This window comes from Rana temporaria, chromosome 4 (assembly GCF_905171775.1).
Source record: "Rana temporaria chromosome 4, aRanTem1.1, whole genome shotgun sequence".
Lineage (NCBI taxonomy): Eukaryota > Metazoa > Chordata > Amphibia > Anura > Ranidae > Rana > Rana temporaria.
In genome coordinates, this window is record NC_053492.1 from 228985805 (window position 1) to 229007514 (window position 21710).

General features: G+C 46.0%; 1 protein-coding gene across 1 annotated transcript in view; it reads right to left on the bottom strand.

Moving 5' to 3' along the window:
- The window catches only part of SLC17A5 (solute carrier family 17 member 5), a 101865-nt gene extending 82537 nt beyond the window's left edge, over nucleotides 1–19328 (bottom strand). The window contains exon 1 of the mRNA XM_040349958.1: nucleotides 18889–19328. Within this exon, the coding sequence (XP_040205892.1) occupies nucleotides 18889–18991 (103 nt within the window). The 5' untranslated portion in view covers nucleotides 18992–19328. The remainder of the gene's footprint in view (nucleotides 1–18888) is intronic.
- Between the last annotated feature and the right edge of the window lie 2382 nt (nucleotides 19329–21710).

A 21710-nucleotide genomic window follows, 5' to 3' on the forward strand; every position in this document is an offset into this window, starting at 1 on the left:
TGTTACCATTATTTACATAATGTGAAAAATGATGTTACGCCGCAATTGCAAGAGAATCGGGGTCTTTATTCTAAGTAACAAAAAATCAAGATTCTGATTTTATCCAGAATCTTGCAGCTCTAATATACTGTGTACTAGAATATATAGGATTTTAACACGCGGGTTGGATGTTTCAAGAGGGGGGCCCCAAACGATTGTAGTAACTCCTAAATCATCAGCCAGACACTGCACTTTTCTATTCATTGTCCAAGTAGAGTTAGTGTCAGTAACAGAAGACAAAATATCTGCATCTTACCTGTCCCAAGAGGGGTTTGGAATGTCCCTACTGTCTTCAACTGCTTGGGACATATACAGGGACACAAAAAATAACTGTATAATGTTATACTCTCAGCACAGGGCATTTTAACCCTTGCTACAGCAAAAAAAAAAAGACGCCCACATTTATTATGGTTTTGTGTAGCCTGTATGCATTACAGGAATATTTTAAAGCTTCAATTGGGCCTTAAAGGGGTTGTAAAGACAAAAATATTTTCCTCTTAAAGTCTGACAGTAGCTGATAAAGTAAAAAGTAATGTTTTGCATTATAACTAGTTTGATACCTGTTGAAATCAAGGTGTTTTATTCACCTCCGTCACTCCTGAATCATTATTCTCACTGACTTCCTGGTTTGCGGTGCACATTTATTCTTGCTACATCACGGCCTAATGGGAACTACAGTTCCCATTAGGCTTAGCCTCCCTGCCTGTGAGGGATAAGAGAGCATCTTCACGCAGGGATGTAGTCATAGGGAGGGGGTGAGCACATTCTGCTTTCCACCATGCAAAACGGCTCAGATGCTGGTGGAAAGCAAGAAGAAGAGTGACAGGAAATGGCATTTTCAAACCTGGATTACTGTATTTTGGAGGTCAAAAGGAAAAACAAGGTAAGTGATATTTAAATGCTCTTGCTTACAGCAATCAATTGATCTAATAAAAAAAACGAACCTTGAGTGTTCCTTTAATTTGTTAAGAAATGCTGTAATATTCATGCAAAAGCATTGAGAGGGTTCTTCATGAAGCATCTCTAATGCAGAAAAGTTCAGTTGCACATCTTTGATGTACTTTGAGAGGAAGACCCTTTTTTAGGCCCTCCTCTGAAAGACATACAGGTCAATAGAAACCCATTAATGCCTAAAATAATCTTAAAGTGGATATAAACCCTCTCCTATACCCAGTGAAGTGAACAGCCTCAGAAAATACATAGGGATGAAAAAAAATCCCCCTACATACCTTTTACATGTATATCTATTGTCTTCCCCTTCTACATTCTTTAGAAAGTGTACATTGTGTTAGAAATCTTGTCAGGGTTAAATCAAACAGGCTAGAGAGATGAGGACGTGATGTACGTGAAGGTGGGAGGTGCCGGAGCGCTCCATGGCTTGTGGTAGCGGGAGCGTGGAGCGGAGATCCGACGAAACCAGCTGCGGACCGGTGGATGCCAGAGTGAGAGGCTGACACCCCGGAGATCGAGTCGGAGACTCTGCCCTGCCCTGTTTGGCACAACGCAGGATTCGAAGCATAGACGGGACCTCGAAGGAAACCACGTGACCCGGAAAGGAAGCCAAGTGATTTCCCAGCATCGCGCTGGGTGCAGTCGGGAACCGGTGGAGTAATGCAGCAACGGCAGCGGTAGCAACAGGATGACGAGGAGGTCCTGAGGTTGGGTGAGACGCTCAGTGGAGCCGAGCAGGGTCGGGTGCCGTCCCGCCGCCCCCCCCCCTCCCCGAAGTACCCCCCCCCTACCCCCCCTGGTCTTGTAAGTTGAAGCTCAGGCTTTCTGTTGGACACACAGCACAGGAGGGAAAAAGAAAGAAAAGTGCAACGAGTCAGTGTTAATCACGCTAGAGCTAAGTCATTGTTATAGTCCCATACTATGGAGGAGCAGGATCATTTCCATTTATGTGATGTCATTTGTATTTACCAGTAACCACTAGCCCTGGATATGTGTGTGATTAGATGGTTGTTAAGTCAAGGGCTAAAACTCTGGGCAGTATCGCTGAAAAATTACGCTGTAGTACTGGCACGTGTGTAAGGAGTAGGACTTGGTATTATGCTACTTGGCGTAAGGTGACATATGCACCCAAAGTTTTGAGACTGGAGATGTCCTAAACCCAGGGAAGAGACTCCGGGCAGAAAACTCATATGCTGGGGAACAGGCCCCATCCTACCTATCTCATCTGTCAGGTGATCATTGTTAAATAATTGCCTGGGACTTGAGTGGTATTCAGCCCTGGGAAGAAATTCTGTCTCAAAGCCTCATCTAGTCAAGAAGCAGGACTCCTCATACATAAATATACGGAGATCACACATATATAATATTACGCGAAGTAGCAGGACCCCTTTTATATGTGTGAGGACCACATATATTTAACAACGTGGGACATACAGGACGACCAGTACGGGGAAGCCAGTCAGGGCCGAGGTACCAGCTGGTTTAGGGACCTGAGCGGAGACATAGGGTTATCTGCCCTCAAGAGACACTAAAATCTCATCAGATCAAGGAGCAGGGTAACTCCTATGGGTAAGGTGGCCGTATAAATACAACACACATACACCGGGCTAAATACAGTGCATAGTCTAGCGAAGAAAATCAAAGCCTAAACAGATTAAGGAGCTGTAAAATCCCCATTCACAATGTGGACACGGATATAAAAACTCACTGGATATCCGTGGAGTTCAACCCTGGGAAGAGACTCTGGGCTTGGAAGTGGGAGAGAACACGTTACTGTCGGCTCGGAAGCACTAAGGGATAGAGGGATAGAAATCTATCCATGTGAAACATGCTTATAAGTTCACAACCTGGCAGGATACATCTGTTGTAAAAAAAAACAAAAAAAAAAACAAAAGGCGACTGGTTTATGCAAGTAAATGGTCGGAGCACATGACTAGGAGGGTTGCGAAAGGGAATAATTAGTCCTTACTGATTGAATACATCTTCCGTGCGTCACCTGATTATCAGTTAGTTAATCACAGTAGTAATCTAATTGGGTATTGGTCGCACAATAGATAAGATTCAACGGGGAAACAGAGTGGAGAGGCCGCAGGGGTACCCCCATTCTGGATTTTCCCTCTTTTTGGCGTCTCCTCCTTTTTTTTTTTTTTTGAGCTCCTCTTCTCTTTGCTCTTTCTCCTGTTCTTTCTTGACCCCCTCTGCTCCTCATTCCCCCCCCCCCCCAGATAGACCAGCATATTTTGGCCGTTGAGAGGTTAAACACCCAAGATAGAGTACACGGCAATTACAAAACGGCTGGACCTCTGGGAGCGAAGGGAAGGGGGGAGAGTGAGGAGGAAGGGAGGGGAGAGAATAGTGAGAGGGAAATAGATATCTCCGCGTGTAGGGACCCAGGCAAGGCTGAGAATAGATAAATCGCAGAGCGTAAAAATCCTTTTTTCAAACTGGGGAAGAGAATCAGACCCTCTAACAAAATGAATAGATCGACGAGAGGTGTCACCATAAAACCAACTAAGAATAATTCGGGGAATAGCTCCATACAGCAATATATGACTCAAGAAGGGAGCCTTAAAAGCCCAGGACTTGCAAAAAAGACTGAAAAGAAGAAGAACGAGACAAAAAAAGGAGCAAGTAGTGTGGAGAGCTCTAAAAGTGAAACGGCAATAGAAAGCGAGCAAGATCAAAATAGTGCTGAAGAGCATGCCCAAGACATTCAGGACACACAACCCCCCACAAAGGCAGAGATGAACACAATGCTCCTGAGGATGGAGAATGTCATAAGGACTGAGATCAACAAGGTGAGAGCAGACCTTGGAGGGCTCCGCAAAAGAGTTGTAGAGACGGAAAGGAGATTAGAGGAACAGGACCAGGAAATAAACTTCCTGAAAGGGCAGGTAAAGGCCCTGACCGAAAGCCAAAGAGTGGTGGCTTATAGGATAGAGGACCAGGAGAATCGTAACAGGCGACAGAACCTTAGAATCAGAGCGATAGTAGAAGAAAAGGATGAAAACCTCAGGGATATCATGAACATAATTTTTAACCCCTTACTTGAGAGATCAGCAGAATCGAAGCCCCTCAAGATCGAGAGAGTGCATCGAGTGGGGAACCCCCAACAGACAGATAGATACGGACCAAGGGATGTGGTCATTCGTTTCAGGAATTATGTCGATAAAGCAGAAATCTGGGGAAGGCTTAGGGGGAAACCCCCCCTGAGATATAGAGAGACTGAGCTACAAATATTTTCCGATCTGTCTAAAGAAACGCTTGCAAGGAGAAGACACCTGAAACCCCTCCTAGAGCTGATGCGGTCACAAAATATTAAGTATCAATGGGGATTCCCGGCATGCCTTATAGGCATAAAGGGAGGGAAAACAGCACGATTAAGGTACCCGGAGGAACTGAACGATTTCTGCTCAAAAATGCATCTAACAACCCCTGACCTGCCGGATTGGGTAGATTAGTTGGGTTTTGGGTCGCCCAGAATTACGAGAGATTTGATGGGGTGGAGGGGGGGGGGGAAGGGGAGGGGGGGAGTTAATGGAGTGCCTCGAGTACCACTTCGAAAGAGGAGCTGAGGGTGAAGGCGAGGAATCGCCTAACAGAGGCTCCCAGGCCAAGAATAGGTCAGGTCAGGGCAGGGGAGGGAGGGAGGGGAGTAGGGGGGGGGGACAACTAGGGGAGGGGGGGGAAGGGGACCATCTGTACGACTCCACAAGAAACTTTCTTAAACGCTTAGAAAAAAAAAAAAAAAAAAAAGTTATATGACAGATATTAAGCTTCTCTCATATAATGTAAAAGGGTTAAACATATCAAGAGACATAACATTCTCTGCGAATTAACACAATATAAAACAGATATTGCCTACCTTCAAGAGACCCACATTACCCTGGAGTCCAATATAAAATTGTACTCACCTGAATACCCTACCTGGTATTATGGGGATACAATTTCATCGAGATCTCGTGGGGTCGCTATAGGATTCGCAAGCAGGGTCCGATTCACATTGTTGGACAGACAGACTGATCCCGAGGGGAGATTCCTGTTTTTGAAAATAAAACTAGGGGGGGAGGTTTATACCCTGGCAAATGTCTATGCCCCCAATGTGAATTCAGTTAAATACATTAGCAAAATTCTAAGAAAATTAAAAGAATTTGAAGAGGGTCATGTAGTGTTGATGGGGGATTTCAATTTCTGCATGAACCCGAGCCTCGACAGTACGTCCTGTGTACAGGGGACTAATCGTGAGCATCTTAAGATACTGATAAGACAAATGTTACAAAATCAAATGGTGGATGTATGGCGAATCTTCAATCCCAAGACCCGTGACTACACGTTTTTTTCACCTGTGCATGGGACGTACTCGAGGATCGACTACATCCTCGTGGACCACAGACTTTTGGAGAACGTGGTCGAAGTAAGTTGTGAGATCATGACGATATCCGACCACGCCCCTATTACCATGAAAATAAGTACTGCTATACAAAAAGCTAATCCACCAGAATGGAGATTGGACGAGAGTCTGTTGGAGGACGAGGAGGTAGCCGAGAGGGTACAGAAAGAACTGGAACTCTACTTTCAGGAGAATGATAAGGAGGGTATCTCAAGAGCTTCCCTTTGGGACGCTCATAAAGCTTATATAAGAGGGATTTTTATTGTAGAAGGGGCAAAAAAAAAAAAAAATAAGAACGAGCAAATTAAAAACATTAAGAGAGGAGATGTACAGGTTGGAACAGGAACATAAATTACAGGGACAAAAGAGGGAAACACTTCATAAGCTAACTATAATAAGAGACGAATACAGAGCCCTGGCTGAGCAGGAAACTAAGAAATATATTGATAGGACAGAGAGAGAAAGATATGTCTGGGGAAACAAACCTAGTAAATACTTGGCCAGAATGGTAAGAAAAAAGAAAACCAGGAATTTTATTGAGAAAATCAGGGATGGGAATGGTGACCTAGTATACGCGACAAATAAAATAGCAGAATCCTTTAGAAGCTATTATGAAGAATTATACGGCGTTCAACAAAAGATCAGGGACCCAGGTGAAAAAATGGATAAGATCAGAGAAGTATTACAGCAAGCCAACCTCCCGAACTTAGAAGAGCACGATATATTAGGAATGGAGGATTCTATAACGGAGCAGGAAATAAGCGAGGTCTTAAAAAACATTCCTAAGGGGAAAAGTCCCGGGCCAGATGGTTTTTCGTCTGCTTATATACAAAGGTTTAGCACCATCTTAATTCCTAGACTGTGTCAATATTTTAATGGTCTGGGAGTAGACTATGAGATGAGTAGAGAGGCATTAACAGCAACGATCACAGTGATTAAAAAAGAGGGAAAAGATAATACGATTTGCTCAGGCTTCAGACCAATCTCGCTCCTGAATGCAGACACTAAACTGTATGCAAAAATACTGGCCGAACAAATGAAAGGAGTAATGACAGCAATTGTCCACCCTGACCAGGTCGGCTTTATACCTGGGAGGGAGGGAAAGGACAATGGGGTTAGGGCGCTCCTCCTACTTGAGCAGATTAAAGAAAAAGGGATCCCCGGTCTATTCCTGTCGGTCGATGCTGAGAAAGCCTTCGACAGGGTAGACTGGGGGTTCCTGATACAAACATTAGAATCTATAGGAATAGGTCCAAGGATGATCAAGCGTATTAAAACCTTATATTTCCATCCCTGCGCCAGGATTAAAATTAACGGATCTTTATCTGCACCCTTTGAGATGAAGAATGGGACTAGGCAGGGATGTCCCCTGTCACCCCTCCTCTTTGTCCTCTCATTGGAACCCCTTTTGGCAATGGTTAGACAAAATCCAGAAATATACGGAGTAGAAGTAGGTGAAGATGAGCACAAATTGTCAGCTTTCGCCGACGATATTTTATTTTATATAAGCAGTCCAAGAGTTACTCTCCCGAAGTTAATAGCTACCTTAAAACAATATGGTGAGGTCTCAAACTTCAAAATGAATACAGCAAAAACAGAGATCCTGAACATTAATATTCATAAAGATGAAGAACTATATTTGCGGAAGAAATTTAACTTCTCTTGGCAAAGAGAGATAAAGTACCTGGGTATAAAACTGGCAAATACTCTCAAGAAATTATATAGAATAAACTTTATCCCCCTTCTCGACGAAATGAAAAGAGAAATTAAAACTATATATAATAGACCAATCTCGTGGTTTGGGAGGATAAATGTGGTAAAAATGGTCCTTATCCCTAAAATCTTATATAAATTCCAAATGGTCCCAATCTATCTGCCACCGTCTTACATCAAAATAATTAACTCCCTTATAATGAAATACATCTGGAATAATAAAAAACACAGAGTCTCTGCGCAAATTTTAAAACGGACCAAGAAAAAGGGGGGTTTGGCTGTACCCGATATCAGATTGTATTACAATGCGTCGGTCCTCTCAAGGGTTATAGAATGGGCTAAAGAGTCCCAGGACAAAAGATGGATAAGTATCGAATGCACATTAGCGAGGGCACAGTTAGGGAGAGTAATTTGGAACCCACCACATTATAGAACCTTACATACGTCAACACATGCAATTACACATAATGCTTTGAGGATTTGGGATAGTTTACACAAACAATTAAAAACTAAATTTAATTCACCCCTTATAGACTTAAAAGAAAATGAATATTTCGCACCAGGGACAAAAGAGGTAGGTGGTAATTGGATTAAAAATAGAACACAGTTAAAAGATATAACACTAAAGGGTAAAATTATGACCCTTCACGAAATTAAACCTAGGATTGAAACTGGGGCGCTCGACGAGTGGAGATATCTGCAGTTGGTGTCATTCGTCAAGCGCCTCCCACACCCTTTGCGGTCACAAGAGGAGTACACTATTTTGGAACAAATGTGTAGTACCGAAAGCTCAAAAGGTAACGTTTCTAAAGTATACAAATATTTGCAGAAAACGGATGAACCGGACAAGCTAAACTATATCCAAAAATGGGAGAGAGATTTAGGTGTCCCAAGGGGGAAAACGACCATAGGAAGAATTCTTAACTTGACCCACACTTCGGCGGTTGATGCAAGAACCGCCGAGATGAATTTCAAATGTCTGACGGGCTGGTACGCTACCCCAGATAAAATTGGTAAATTCAGAGTAGGGGAGTCGGAGGAATGTTGGAGAGGATGTGCGGCAAGAGGAACGATGGCCCATCTGTGGTGGGACTGCATAAAAATCAAAACTTACTGGGGAAAAGTCCGGGCCCTGATAAAAGAGATAACAAAAAAAGAAGTAAAAGACAACCCATGGGTAGTCCTCTTTCATGGGGGGGAAGCTCCAGTGAACGAATATAAGGGATCACTGACCCCGCACTTGCTGAATTCAGCGAAACGATTGATACCCCTAAAATGGAAAAACTTGGAAAGTCCGCAAATATGGGAGTGGATTGACTCCGTTGAGGGTACATATAGGAGGGAGAAATTAAAAACACGGTGTAGATAAGAATAAGCCAGGGAACAAGGATATTTGGGAACCATGGATTGAATTTAAAAAGTCTTGGAGTTTCGCAGAAAATCTTAAGAGTGGAATCGTGAGATGGTCAAGGGGGGGATGGGTTGATGGGGGGGGGGGGGGGGGTAAGGAAAAAAAAAAAAAAAAATCTTGTTTCCTCATCCAGCAGCGGGAGTGGAGTCTGGGCATACAATGTGTGACAGCCGATTGGAGGAAAGGCACACACCCTCACTCCACATAGGCAGAGGAACAAAGAAACTCGCAGAGCTGTAGTCTGAATAGACAAGCTCTCTGCTATCTCTATGTTCCCTTTTGGTGCAGATGCAATGCAATTTGAGCCACACAATATGCATGGCTTAAATCGTGTCGCAAAGACATTGCATGTGATGTACACAGGAATGCTGTGCGAACACATGTGGTGTTTTTCTCCCACCAGTGTGAACCTAGGCTGACACTTCTATTTCTGAAAGCATTCTTTATTTACAGCATTTTTACACACCTGATGTAGGCTGGGTTTCCCCCTATCCAATTTGCATGTCAGGAGATTGTGATCAGCTCTCTATGGAGCCGGTTCTCAGATCTCTGACGGCTCTGGAGCGGCTTGCACAGGAGTCCTGTGTATCTTTGGCTCATTTTCAAGGCCGAATTCAGGCAAAAATTTGGCCCCGAAACAGAGAACAGGGACGCACCGGAGCCATGCTGCGAGTCGCATCCGGCTTCGATGTGAACCTGAGCACAGAACTTTACACACCAAAGCATCCCTTTAAGATATGTTTGAGACATTGATAAGCATAGCTATACGACTGCAATGAGGATATTGAACAAGGTTAAATGCAGTATTTCTTGCCTCATCTCCTGCCCATTCCACAATGAAAAATACCATGTTTAAGACATACTGTACATACCATTCATTGTAGATTTAAAGCGCTCAGAAGGAACAGTCACAGTCAGTCACAGTCTAAATTATGAACTGAAGCATATTATAAAGTGTCCTTCACGCTACTGTGAGCAATAAAATGTATCAAAACAAAAAAGTGTAAACACAGCAAAACCTATTGGTGTTTACAATACACACACACACACACACACACACACACACACACACACACACACACACACAAGTGAAATAATATGCAAAATTTACCATGGTCACTTATTTATGTTATTATGACTGATGCGTGTATAGTTCATGCGCGAAACCCCCTCTTTTGCATATGAACTGAAGCAGTGTCTGCTGGTATTCTTACCACACTGAGATAACATCCTTCTCTGTGAGCATGTGATATCACATCAGGATTTTATTTACAGATTTATTTATTTTTGAACCTCCACTATGCAGCTAAAAGATGCTCACATGTACTAAATGGCACGGGGCCTGGCTGGGATCACTATACCTATGCTCAGGCCCGGGCATTTAAGACTGAGCAGCCCATTTTTCCCCAGGAACAAGGGGGGGGGGGGGGAGGTTTGGTTTCGGTAGGCATTCACGGGGGGTTTCTGGTGTCCGCCACACTGTAATGTGCAGGGAAATTGTGATATAATGGGGACAGCACTGTAGAGTGGCACTGTAATGATTACAGGTAGGCCCCTTTATATTACAATGCCCTTGCAATTATTCCCCCTTTTCTCTGTAATCACAGTGCCCCCTTTTACTCTCTGCTCACTGTGCACTTCTCCAGCTCCTCCTGCCCCCGTACATCAGAGTCCGCACAGACCCACCCTTACATCAGAGCCCCCTTACATCAGAGCCCCCTTACATCAGGGTCTGTACCCACCCCCTCTTTACATCAGAGCCTGCACAGACCCCCCTTTACATCAGAGTCCACACAGACCCCCCTTACATCAGAGTCCGCACAGACAACCCTTAGAGTCTGCAGAATTTCCACTTACTGTAAGCTGCAAATCCACTGCGGGTTTCCGCATCGCACCCGACTTGCACGGCAGTTCACACTGCCATATGTGAACTGCTCGGAAGTGTCATACTACTTTAACGGCGCCTCCATTTCAGCTTGCATATCGTACTGCGAACTGACAGTTCGGACATGAACCGGATCACATAGGTGTGAACACCCATGCGATCCCATTCTGGTGCGGACCAAAAAAGTGTCCTGTGCGTGTTTGGTCTGAATGCGGTGCGATTTCAGCCATAGTATCTGTATGGCTGAAATCGCAATGCACGGACATTGCATGTGATTTGCATTGCGAATCACATGCGATATTGCACAGCACACTAGTATGAACCGTGCCTTAAGGGGGGATCTCATGTAAAGTGGTGTTCTGAGAACCCTGATTTGGGCCAGGTTCACACTAGTGCGCTATGCGATATCGCATGTGATTTGCACTGCAGTGCAAATCACATGCAATGTCTTTGCAATGCAATTTCAGCCAGATACTATGGCTGATATTGCATCGCATTTGGACCAAACACGCACAGGACACTTTTTTTGGTCCGCACCGGAATCGGCTCGCATGGGTGTTCACACCTATGTGATCCGATTCATGTCCGAACTGTCAGTTTGCAGTGCGATATGCGAGCTGAAATGCGGGCGTCGTTAATGTAGTATGACACTCCGCAATCAAGCAATAATACAAAACAGTCAATAAGTTCCTAGAGAAAGTGAATAGCTCTATGCCTCTCAATGTTTGCCCACAATAAGCCCCATGACTTCCTAGCAGCTACTGAAAGCCTCCCTCCTATTTGTGAGCTCTTCTGTCTTTAATAGTCTGGTTTAGGGGGAAGTACCTGCCCTCCCAAATTAACCCCTTATTAGCCATGTTCCAGACTGACTCTACAACTGCTATAAGCATCGAATTCTTTTTGTGACAGTGCCCCACAGAGACCAATTATGAATGTCATTAATATCAGAATGACAGAATGTGATAGTAAGCAGACCCCAATCTAACATGTTGGGAGACATGTCTCATTATCTAACCACTGAACGATTTTTGTGAGCACTAGAGATAAGCAAACCTGTCAGGATTCACTTTGAGCCAGGTGGGAACTCAGAACCCTGAGCTTAGTGCCAAACCCCTGTGAAGGCTAAAGGGAGAGAAAATACCTGTTTTTCTGGCCTGTTTCAGGATTTTGTTGGAAAAAAAAAACATGAGTAGCTGGGCACTGAACTGAAGCAGACAAACTAGCAAAAAAAATTCTCTCAGCAGAGAGCAGTTTTTTTTCACGTGTCACAAATGGCAACATTAAAAATACACACATTTAAATAACATGCCTTGGAGGTGTATTAAATTACTGGGAGACAGGATAGAGGGTGATCTTAAGCACCCCAGGAAAGGAGGCACATGCTGTCTGCTTCTTTCACTTCTCCCCGAGTGTGTGGGCGTGGCAGACACAGAAGCAGAGGGGCGAGAGGAGGAGGAGCAGGCCATCTGAGTGGAGACTGGAGAGCAGAGAGCAGAACTGTTCCTGTCGGCTCTGAGGCTGACCTGTGTGTGAGCGAGACCCACAGCTCAGCCCATTCACCGGAGAAGATACAGGCATCGCCGCCGCACAGCAGTAGGTGAGCGGCGGCCGCAGGCCTGTGTTAGCCCTGTCCAGGCCGCGGTCGCCGCTTACCTCCTGCTGTGCGGCATTAACAAGACACGGAGCGGGAGGCCGCGGCCCAAGCCATAGCAGCCCATCGGGCATATGCCCGGTCTGCCCTATGGCCAGTCCGGGCCTGCCTATGCTGAAGGGGTGATGGACAACACACACCTTTGATGCTCACCTATCAGAGGGAAGACCACAAGTGACTGGACAGCTGTCATGAGTATAGGTACCGTTACACAGAAAACTAAGAGGACCAAAGTGGGAATTTACAGTTTCTAAACTGAGGCCCCGTACACACGACAGAGGAACTCGACGTGCTTGGCACGTCGAGTTCCTCGTCGAGTTTTGGGATGAAGCCGCCGAGGAGCTCGGCGGGCCGGCTTCTCCCATAGAAGAACGAGGACAACGAGAAAATAGAGAACATGTTCTCTATTTTCTCGTCGAGTTCCTCGGCGGCTCCATCGAGCCAAAACTGTACAGACGACAGAGTTTCTCGGCAGAATCCGGGTTTTGACCGAGTTTCTCGGTGAATTCTGCCGAGAAACTCTGTCGTGTGTACGAGGCCTCAAACGTTATTTCTGTCAAAGGTAGCTTGTACAAAGTAAATTCTCCATCAAAACATTAAAGTGGTTGTAAAGGCTCAAGGTTTTTTACTATCATACATTGTATGCATGAAGGTAAAAACTCTTCTGTGTGCTGCAGCCCTCCCTAAAACTTACCCAAGCCCCATATCTTGATCTAGTCATTTACGTGAGAGCCTCGGCTCTCCTGGGGGTCTCCCCTACTCATTGGCTGAGACAGCAGTGATAGCCACTGGCTCCAGCTACTGTCAATCACAGCCAGTGAGCCAATGAGGAGAGAGAGCGTGAGCCGAGCCACGCTGTGTGTGAATGGACACACAGAGCAGTGGCTCGGGAGCGAGCCTGCTTGGGTGCCACCATAGCAAGCTGCTTGCTGTGGGGGGGGATGATGATACATCGATGATGATACATCGAGGAAATAGATACCTCACGTCACGCTTTAAAACTGCGCACACTTGTGGTATGGTGTCAAACTTCAGTCCTTAAAAATCTCCATAGGTGACACTTTAATTTTTTTTTTTTACAGGTTACAGGTTTAGAGTTACACAGAGGAGGTCTAGTGCTAGAATTATTGCTCTTGCTCCAACGTTCGCAGTGATAACTCACATGTGTGCTTTAAAAAAAATTTATATATGTGGGCGTGACCTACGTATGTATACGTTTGCTTCTGCATGCAAGCTCACGGGGGAGCTTTCATTTTTTATTTTTATTGTTTCTTTTATTTGAATTTTTCATACTTTCCCTTTAAAAAAAAAACATTTTTGATCACTTTTGTTCCTTTAAGACCCATTTTACACTGAGGGCGTATTGCAGGCGCTATAGCGTTAAAAATAGCGCCTGCAATCCGCGATTAAAAAGCTGCTCCATTGACTCCAGTGTGAAAGCCAGAGGGCTTTCACACTGGAGCGTTGCGCTAGCAGGACTGTAAAAAAAAGTCCTGCAAGCCGCATCTTTGGAGCGGTGTGTATACCGCTCCTCCACCGCTAATGCCCATTGAAATCAATTGGACAGCGTGGCTATACCGCCTGCAATGCGCTGCTTCAGCAGCGCATTGCGGGCGGTTTAAGGCCGTAATCACACTTGTGCGGTGCGAATTTCAGCTCTCTTATCTCTGCAGAGAGATAAGAGAAGTGCTCAGCAGATCCATTGCGTTTTAGCTGCAGATTACCTGCGAATTTGGAGACCTGGGAGAGGGGGGGAAGTGTATTGAGCTGAATGAGACAAATCCTGAAGAGAAATGAACACATCTGCGATTCAGCAGAGTACCCATAGAAGATAATGGGACTGAATTTGCACCTGAACCGCACCGCAATGCCTAAAAAATGCACACGGTTTTCCGGCAATGCGCAGTGCGAATGCATCGCACATATGTGAACCAGCCTTGTTGAAAACAATGTATTTTGAAATGTTCTGCGAATTGGATGCGGTTTAAGCCGCAGTCTATTCGCATAGGTATAAAGGGGGGAACTAATGCGCAAAACCAGACTAACCATGGGCAACTACACCAAGTATTATAAAATAACAATAATGAACTATAAAAGCAGCAGCCACTACCAAAACAGAGCTCACGAAAGCTCTATTTGTGGGAAAAAAAAGGACGCCAATTTTGTTTGGGAGCCACGTCGCACAACCGTGCAATTGTCAGTTAAAGCGACGCAGTGCCAAATCGCAAAAAGGCGCCTGGTCCTTTACCTGCATATTGGTCCGGGTCTAAAGTGGTTAAGACAAGAAAGTGCAGCATCCACAGAGGAAGAATATGACATCACGTATTCCTTGGTGACTGGTATGGATCCCGCCTGTGTGAAGGGACCCTTATAAAAATGAGATGCAAAGTTATCCCGTACTCATCAGGGATTTCACATCAGTGTCTTGGATGAAGGAGTGGAGGAGGATTGGAGCAATCTGAGCTGTCCCAGGATTCCTATTGCTGCTGGGTTTTACCCACATCTAACAGGCTGGTTTAACCTGTTTTGAGGTGAGAGGCTAACAATTCCTTTGTCTGGGGTCTGCACAGCTACACTGGAGGATCGTGCGGTGGATTGCAGTACCATCTTCGGTTTAAAGCACTTTTGCACTCTTTGGGAGAAATCAAGCACCTTATTAACTATATACTTGTACACATTTTTTTGCACTTTTTAATTTTTAAGCGCTGGAATTTCCTTTGAACACTATTATCTACCTGAACATTATTAATTTATTTATTTATCACAGTTTATCAAGCGCTGGAACTTACCTTGAACATCATTATTTATTCAAATTTTTATTTATTTATGCTTGAACAGTGGCCCAGATTCAAGAAGCGGTTGCGCGGCGCAATAGCTGTTTTGCTCCCGCGTAACGAATGCCCCCGATTCAGGAACATCGCTACGCGGACTGCAGCCTAGGATATGACAGACATAAGCCTCCTTATGCCTTCATATCTCAGGCTGCATTCTTGCGTTGGCCGCTAGGGGGCACGGCCATTGTGATCGGCGTATAGTATGCAAATTGCATACTACCACCGATTCACAAAAGTTGCGCGGGCCCTGCGCACGCAAGGTACGGAGTTTCCGTACGGCGACTTTAGCGTAAGGCTGCTCCTACTCATAGTAGGAGCAGCCAATGCTAAAGTATAGCCGCCCTTCCCGCTCGTGAAATTTAAATTTCACGTCGTTTACGTAAGTGATTCGTGAATGGCGCTGGACGCCATTCACGTTCACTTAGAAGCAAATGACGTCCTTGCGACGTCATCTGCCGCAATGCACGTCGGGAAAGTTTCCCGACGGAGCATGCGCTGTTCGCTCGGCGCGTGAGCGCGCCTAATTTAAATGATTCCCGCCCCCGGCGGGATCATTTACATTAGGCGCCCTTACGCAGGGCTAATTAGCATAGCGCCCGCGCAATTTACAGAGCTACTGCTCCGTGAATCGCGGGCAAATCGAAATATTTGCGTGGGCGCAGAGAAAAATCTTTGCTCTTTGCCCACGCAAATATTGCGCGGATCTACCTGAATCTGGGCCATTATCATTATCTGTATTCACTTTGCACAATTTTTGTTGCACATTTTTGTGATTTTTAAACACATCCAGGTTTTTCCGGATATTTTATGATCATTATTATTCACTGTTATCACATTTTTTATATTCGGTGAAGGCACTGGAGTTTATTATGTATTGAAATCTTTATAACAGCTTATGACCCATTGTCAGTTCAGTCTTCAAGATATTTCATTAATCTCACCATTTCCTCCCTTCACATCCTAGTTGTGGATGTTGTGAAGGGTCTCTGAGGAAACCAGGAGTGGAACATATTTTACTGGATTCTTTGGTCAATATCCATACGTTGCTGTGCGGTATTTGATATTTATCATATTTTAGTTTTCCACTGGCAAGCGCCATTACACTCCCCCCCTTTTATATGCTATTCGCATAGGTGTGAACCCGGCCTTACCCCTTTCTCTGCCGCTAGCGGGGGTTAAATGCGCCCCCGCTAGTGGCCGAAATGTGCCACAAATCCGCCCATAGCGTCGGCGGTAAAAATAGCAGTGTTTTACTGCTGACGCTATGGGCGGCTCAGTGTGAAAGGGGTCTTACAAGGAATTCAAACATCCTTGTAATGGTGTGTGACAGGTCCTCTTTATGAAGAGATGTGGGGTCTACAAGAAGGAAGGAAAGGCTGACATTAACCTCTTGCCGACCGCGCTATAGCAAAAATACTGCTACAGCGCGGTCGAGTTACTGTGACAGGACGTCCCTGGGACGTCCTCGTGCACTTCCGCGTTTGCGCGTCCCCTGGGGCGCGCTCGCGGAAGTGTCCGTGCTCGCCGGGTCTAGAAGACCCGGCGCATCACGGATCACGGTAAATTGCCGCGAATCGCGGCTGTTTACCACGTGATCGCTCCGTCAAATGACGGAGCGATCACTTGTAAACAAACCGGCGTCATTTGATGACGCCGGTTCCTCCCTCTCCTCTCTGTACCGTTCGGTACAGTGCGAGAGGAGAGGAGAGAGGGGGGGGGGGAGCGCGGGGTGTCAGCAGTGCTGTGGCTGGATCTGTGACAACTGCAGTCACAGATCCAGCCATCCCTCCCTGCACAATACTCTGCCATGCCCAAATACTCTGCCATGCCCAAATACTCTGCCATGCCCAAATACTCTGCCATGCCAAAATACTCTGCCATGCCCAAATACTCTGCCATGCCCAAATACTCTGCCATGCCCAAATACTCCGCCATACCCCAATACTCCGCCATACCCAAATACTCCGCCATACCCAAATACTCCGCCATACCCCAATACTCCGCCATACCCCAATACTCCGCCATACCCCAATACTCCGCCATACCCCAATACTCCGCCATACCCCAATACTCCGCCATACCCCAATACTCCGCCATACCCCAATACTCCGCCATACCCCAATACTCCGCCATACCCAAATACTCCGCCATACCCAAATACTCCGCCATACCCAAATACTCCGCCATACCCAAATACTCCGCCATACCCAAATACTCCGCCATACCCAAATACGCCGCATATATAATGTTTTGGGGTTCTATGTAATTTTCTAGCAAATAAATTGTGATTTTTCCATGTAGGAGAGAAATGTCAGAATTGGCCTGGGTGCTCCAGAACGCCTGATGGCGCTCCCTGCATGTTGGGCCTCTGTATGTGGCCACGCCGTGTAAAAGTTGCACACATGGGGTATCGCCATACTCGGGAGGAATAGCAGAATGTGTTTTGGGGTGTCATTCGTGGTATGCATATGCTGTGTGTGAGAAATAACCTGCGAATATGACAGAAACAAGTTTTTTTTTTTTGTTTTTTACAGAATTTTCGGTCGTTTTTCTTTTATAGCGCAAAAAATAAAAAACCCAGAGGTGATCTAATACCACCAAAAGAAAGCTCTATTTGTGTGAAAAAAAGGACACAAATTTCAAATGGGTACAATGTTGTATGACGGAGTAATTGTCATTCAAATTGTGAGAGCACCGAAAGCTGAAAATTGGTCTGGTCAGGAAGGGGGTTTAAGTGCCCAGTGGTCAAGAGGTTAACAAAAAATTCACGATCCCAGCCTTTTCTGCCGAGTCCCGGGCTTTGTTTACTTCCGCCCGGGCCTCCGAGTGTCAGATTGTCGGGGACCATCTGTCCCTTGGAAATCTCTATGACTAACTTCCGCCGGCGGTGGATTCCTTCTCTGGTTCGTTGATCATACGGGCAACCCAGAAGAAGCACCGGAAGGCGACGTCCCCTCTCACTGCCTGTAAGAACGATTAAGCGTCTGAACAGCCGCTTTGATTGTTCTTACGGTAAGCCTAGGTTCACACTGCTGCGAATTCAAAATCGCGGTAAAATGCGCGATTTTACCGCGATTTCGGCCGCAATTTAATGTAAATACTTTTTGAAATCGCAGATGCGGCGTCGCACTGATTAGGACAGTGCCATTGCCGACAATTGCCGCCGATTTGAGATGCGATTTGACATGTCAAATCGCATCTCAAATTGTACCCAGTGTGAACCAGGGCTAAAGGGAATCGCCGGGGGGAAAATAATTAAAAAATTATAGCTGAATGATGCCTGCAGGTGCAAGCATCATTCAGATATCCCCACTGAAAGCCCAGGACATCGTTTGGCAGCCGGTTAAGTTATATGACCAACATGCACTGGGAACACTATATAACCTGTGTATATAGATATATACACATTAGGGAAGAGCTCAGGTGTGTTTGGTTCCCAGCCTTGCCAGGAAGATGTCACAGTACTGGGCCAGGCATTCCTTGTCCTGCATGGTATCCATGGTTATATTATACTTGTGACTGTGGGGCTGGTAATGTCCGGCCACAGATGATTGGCCCAGTACAATGACATCTAGATTAGGACTAGGATTTGAACACATAAAACAAATGTACACACTCCATACAGGACACAAGCACTGGGAGAACATACAAACACCAGGTAGGTAGTTGTGGGTTTTCCTTCCACACTAGCTGGTTCATGTCTAAACTGACCCTACTGTGTGTATGTGAGAGTAGGGGACCTTAGATTGTAAGCTCCTTGGGGGGCTTACTGATGTGACTGTACAATACGTAGAGCAGTGTGTAAAATGACAGCACTATAATCGGTAAGTGGCTGTAATAAACAGACAGTGAGTGACTACAGAGGGATGTGAGATCTCAGCTCTTCCTGTACAGGTGTTAGCGCTTTGTGATGGAACGAGCGGTCACATGATCAGCCAGCCGGCTCCTCCCCCTATGGCTGTATACACTGCCGTTGTAGTGCTGGACACAGCTGTCTGTTCTATAGGTCGGTACCTTTATCATGGGGGGCATTCTGGATATTGCCATGGACCGCATCCTGCTCAGCCAGCAGAGGGCTCCGGTCCTCCTCCTCGCTGTCACTTCCCCAGCTCCTCATGGTGGACTGTGAGCGCTGTGTACAACCAAGAATTAGCCGGGTCCCGTGCTAGGAAGTCCCATCCCTGAGTCACACACCGCAGACTCCTCCCAGAGTGTGAGGAGCCCTTCCCTTCCCTTCCCTCCTGTGTGCGCCTTCTTCCGGTATACTTCCTCCTCACACAGCTTCATGCTTCACTATGGCGACAGGGCGACCCCTACCAATAGAACCGAGCTGTACAGCAAACCACCGCCGTGTATTTTCCGGAATCTAGGCTCTTTCTTCTAGTGGAGACACTGCGCTCAGTGCGCTACTTCTATACAGGCACGCCCTCTAGTGGAGACACTGCACTCACACCACTTCTTCTATACAGGCACGCCCTTTAGTGGAGACACTGCGCTCACACCACTTCTTCTATACAGGCACGCCCTCTAGTGGAGACACTGCGCTCACACTGCTTCTATACAGGCATGACTTCTAGTGGCGACACTGCGCTCACACTACTTCTATACAGGCACGCCCTCTAGTGGAGACACTGCGCTCACACTACTTCTATACAGGCACGCCCTCTAGTGGAGACACTGCGCTCACACTGCTTCTATACAGGCATGACTTCTAGTGGAGACACTGCGCTCACGCTACTTCTATACAGGCACGCCCTCTAGTGGAGACACTGCGCTCACGCTACTTCTATACAGGCACGCCCTCTAGTGGAGACACTGCGCTCACACTGCTTCTATACAGGCATGACTTCTAGTGGAGACACTGCGCTCACGCTACTTCTATACAGGCACGCCCTCTAGTGGAGACACTGCGCTCACGCTACTTCTATACAGGCACGCCCTCTAGTGGAGACACTGCGCTCACACTGCTTCTATACAGGCATGACTTCTAGTGGAGACACTGCGCTCACGCTACTTCTATACAGGCACGCCCTCTAGTGGAGACACTGTGCTCACGCTACTTCTATACAGGCACGCCCTCTAGTGGAGACACTGCGCTCACGCTACTTCTATACAGGCACGCCCTCTAGTGGAGACACTGCGCTAATACTACTTCTATACAGGCACGCCCTCTAGTGGAGACACTGCGCTCACACCACTTCTATACAGGCACGCCCTCTAGTGGAGACACTGCGCTCACACTACTTGCTTGCTGCTTCAATACAGCCATGCCCTCTAGTAAAGTCACTGTGCTAATACTACTTCCATACAGACGCGCCCTCTAGTGGAAATACTGTGCTAATATTACTTGCTTACAGCTTCGATGCAGACGTTCTCTCTAGTAGAGCTGCACAATTCTGGTCAAAATGAGAATCGCGATTCTTTTGCTTAGACTAAAGATCACGATTCTCTCACGATTCTCAAAAATTGATTGCCAGAACCCCCCCCCCCCCCACAATAAATACGCATGTGATTTATTTGAAAATACAAATATATAAAAAACAGACCAGTGATATGTCTATAATGTTAAAGACCATATAACTCCTTTGAAAAAAGCAGAATCAAACTTTGATTCTGCTTTTTTCATAGGAGTTATATGGTCTTTAACAATATAGACATATCACTGGTCTGTTTTTTATACATCAGAAGCATTACCGCCGGCAACCACTGGGTGGCGCATGGATACACACAATTGTACAGAACTGTGAGAAAGATAAATACATCAGAAGCAGTACCGCCGGCAACCACTCGGTGGCGCATGGATACACACTAGAGTTGTATTGAACTGTGAGAGAAGCCCAGGCTGCTGACGTCTGTTCCGATATCGGCGGCATTTGCGTTCCACGCTGGTTACGTGGAATGGCGGTGACACATAAGAATCGCGGGCCATCCCGCGGGGAGAATCGAGATCGCGATTCTCTCCGCGATTAATCGTGCAGCTCTGCTCTCTAGTCTCTGACTAGACTCTGGAGTCTTAGCACTTTTTTACAGACGCACCATCTAGTGGAGACACTGCGCTAACAACCCTACTTGCTTGCTGCTTCAATACAGCCGTGCCCTCTGGTGGAGACACTTGCGCTGATGTTTCTTAGAAATATTTTAGGTCAGGTTTCTAGTGAAAGGTAGCTGACAGCTCAGGTAAATTCCTAAATCCCCCTTGTCCAGTACTCTTTTTGTAGTCAGTATGAAAAAACACTAAACAGGAAAAAAGACTACTAAAACAGGATACCTATATAACTGTATTCTAATGCAGGGATAAGTTAGGATCAAGTCACTCTTATTTCTGTGAGGCTGGGTTCACACCTATGCAAATTGTATGTAGGCTTCTCCGCATCCAATTAGCACGGTAGGAGATTGTGACTGGCTCTCTATGGAGCTGGTTCACACATCTCCGCTGCGAATTTGCGCAGAGGTCCTGTGCGTTGTGAATGGGGACGCACCGGACCCCTGTTGTGAGCCGCATTGCGGCAATAGTGTGAACCTAAGCCTAAAACTTGTTAGCTATTTGATTTTTTCAGGAACCTATGCCTGGTGAAAGGGTTCTGAGAGGCTCCAAAATGTTGCTTCTGTAAATATGACGTGATCGCTGAATAAAGCTTTGTACCTGTTTTGGAGATCCCTGGTGTGCTGGTGACATATTTTCCACTTTGAATGTCGATATCTTCCTTTGTAATAAGGTGCACATGGAAGGGCAACACACTTCACAAACAGACAAATTGTGCTGTTGCTGGGAGTCCAATGTGTCCCTTTTCCTTTGGAGGAGTGGGCTCTCTCCAGGCAAACCTGCCCTTCATTTA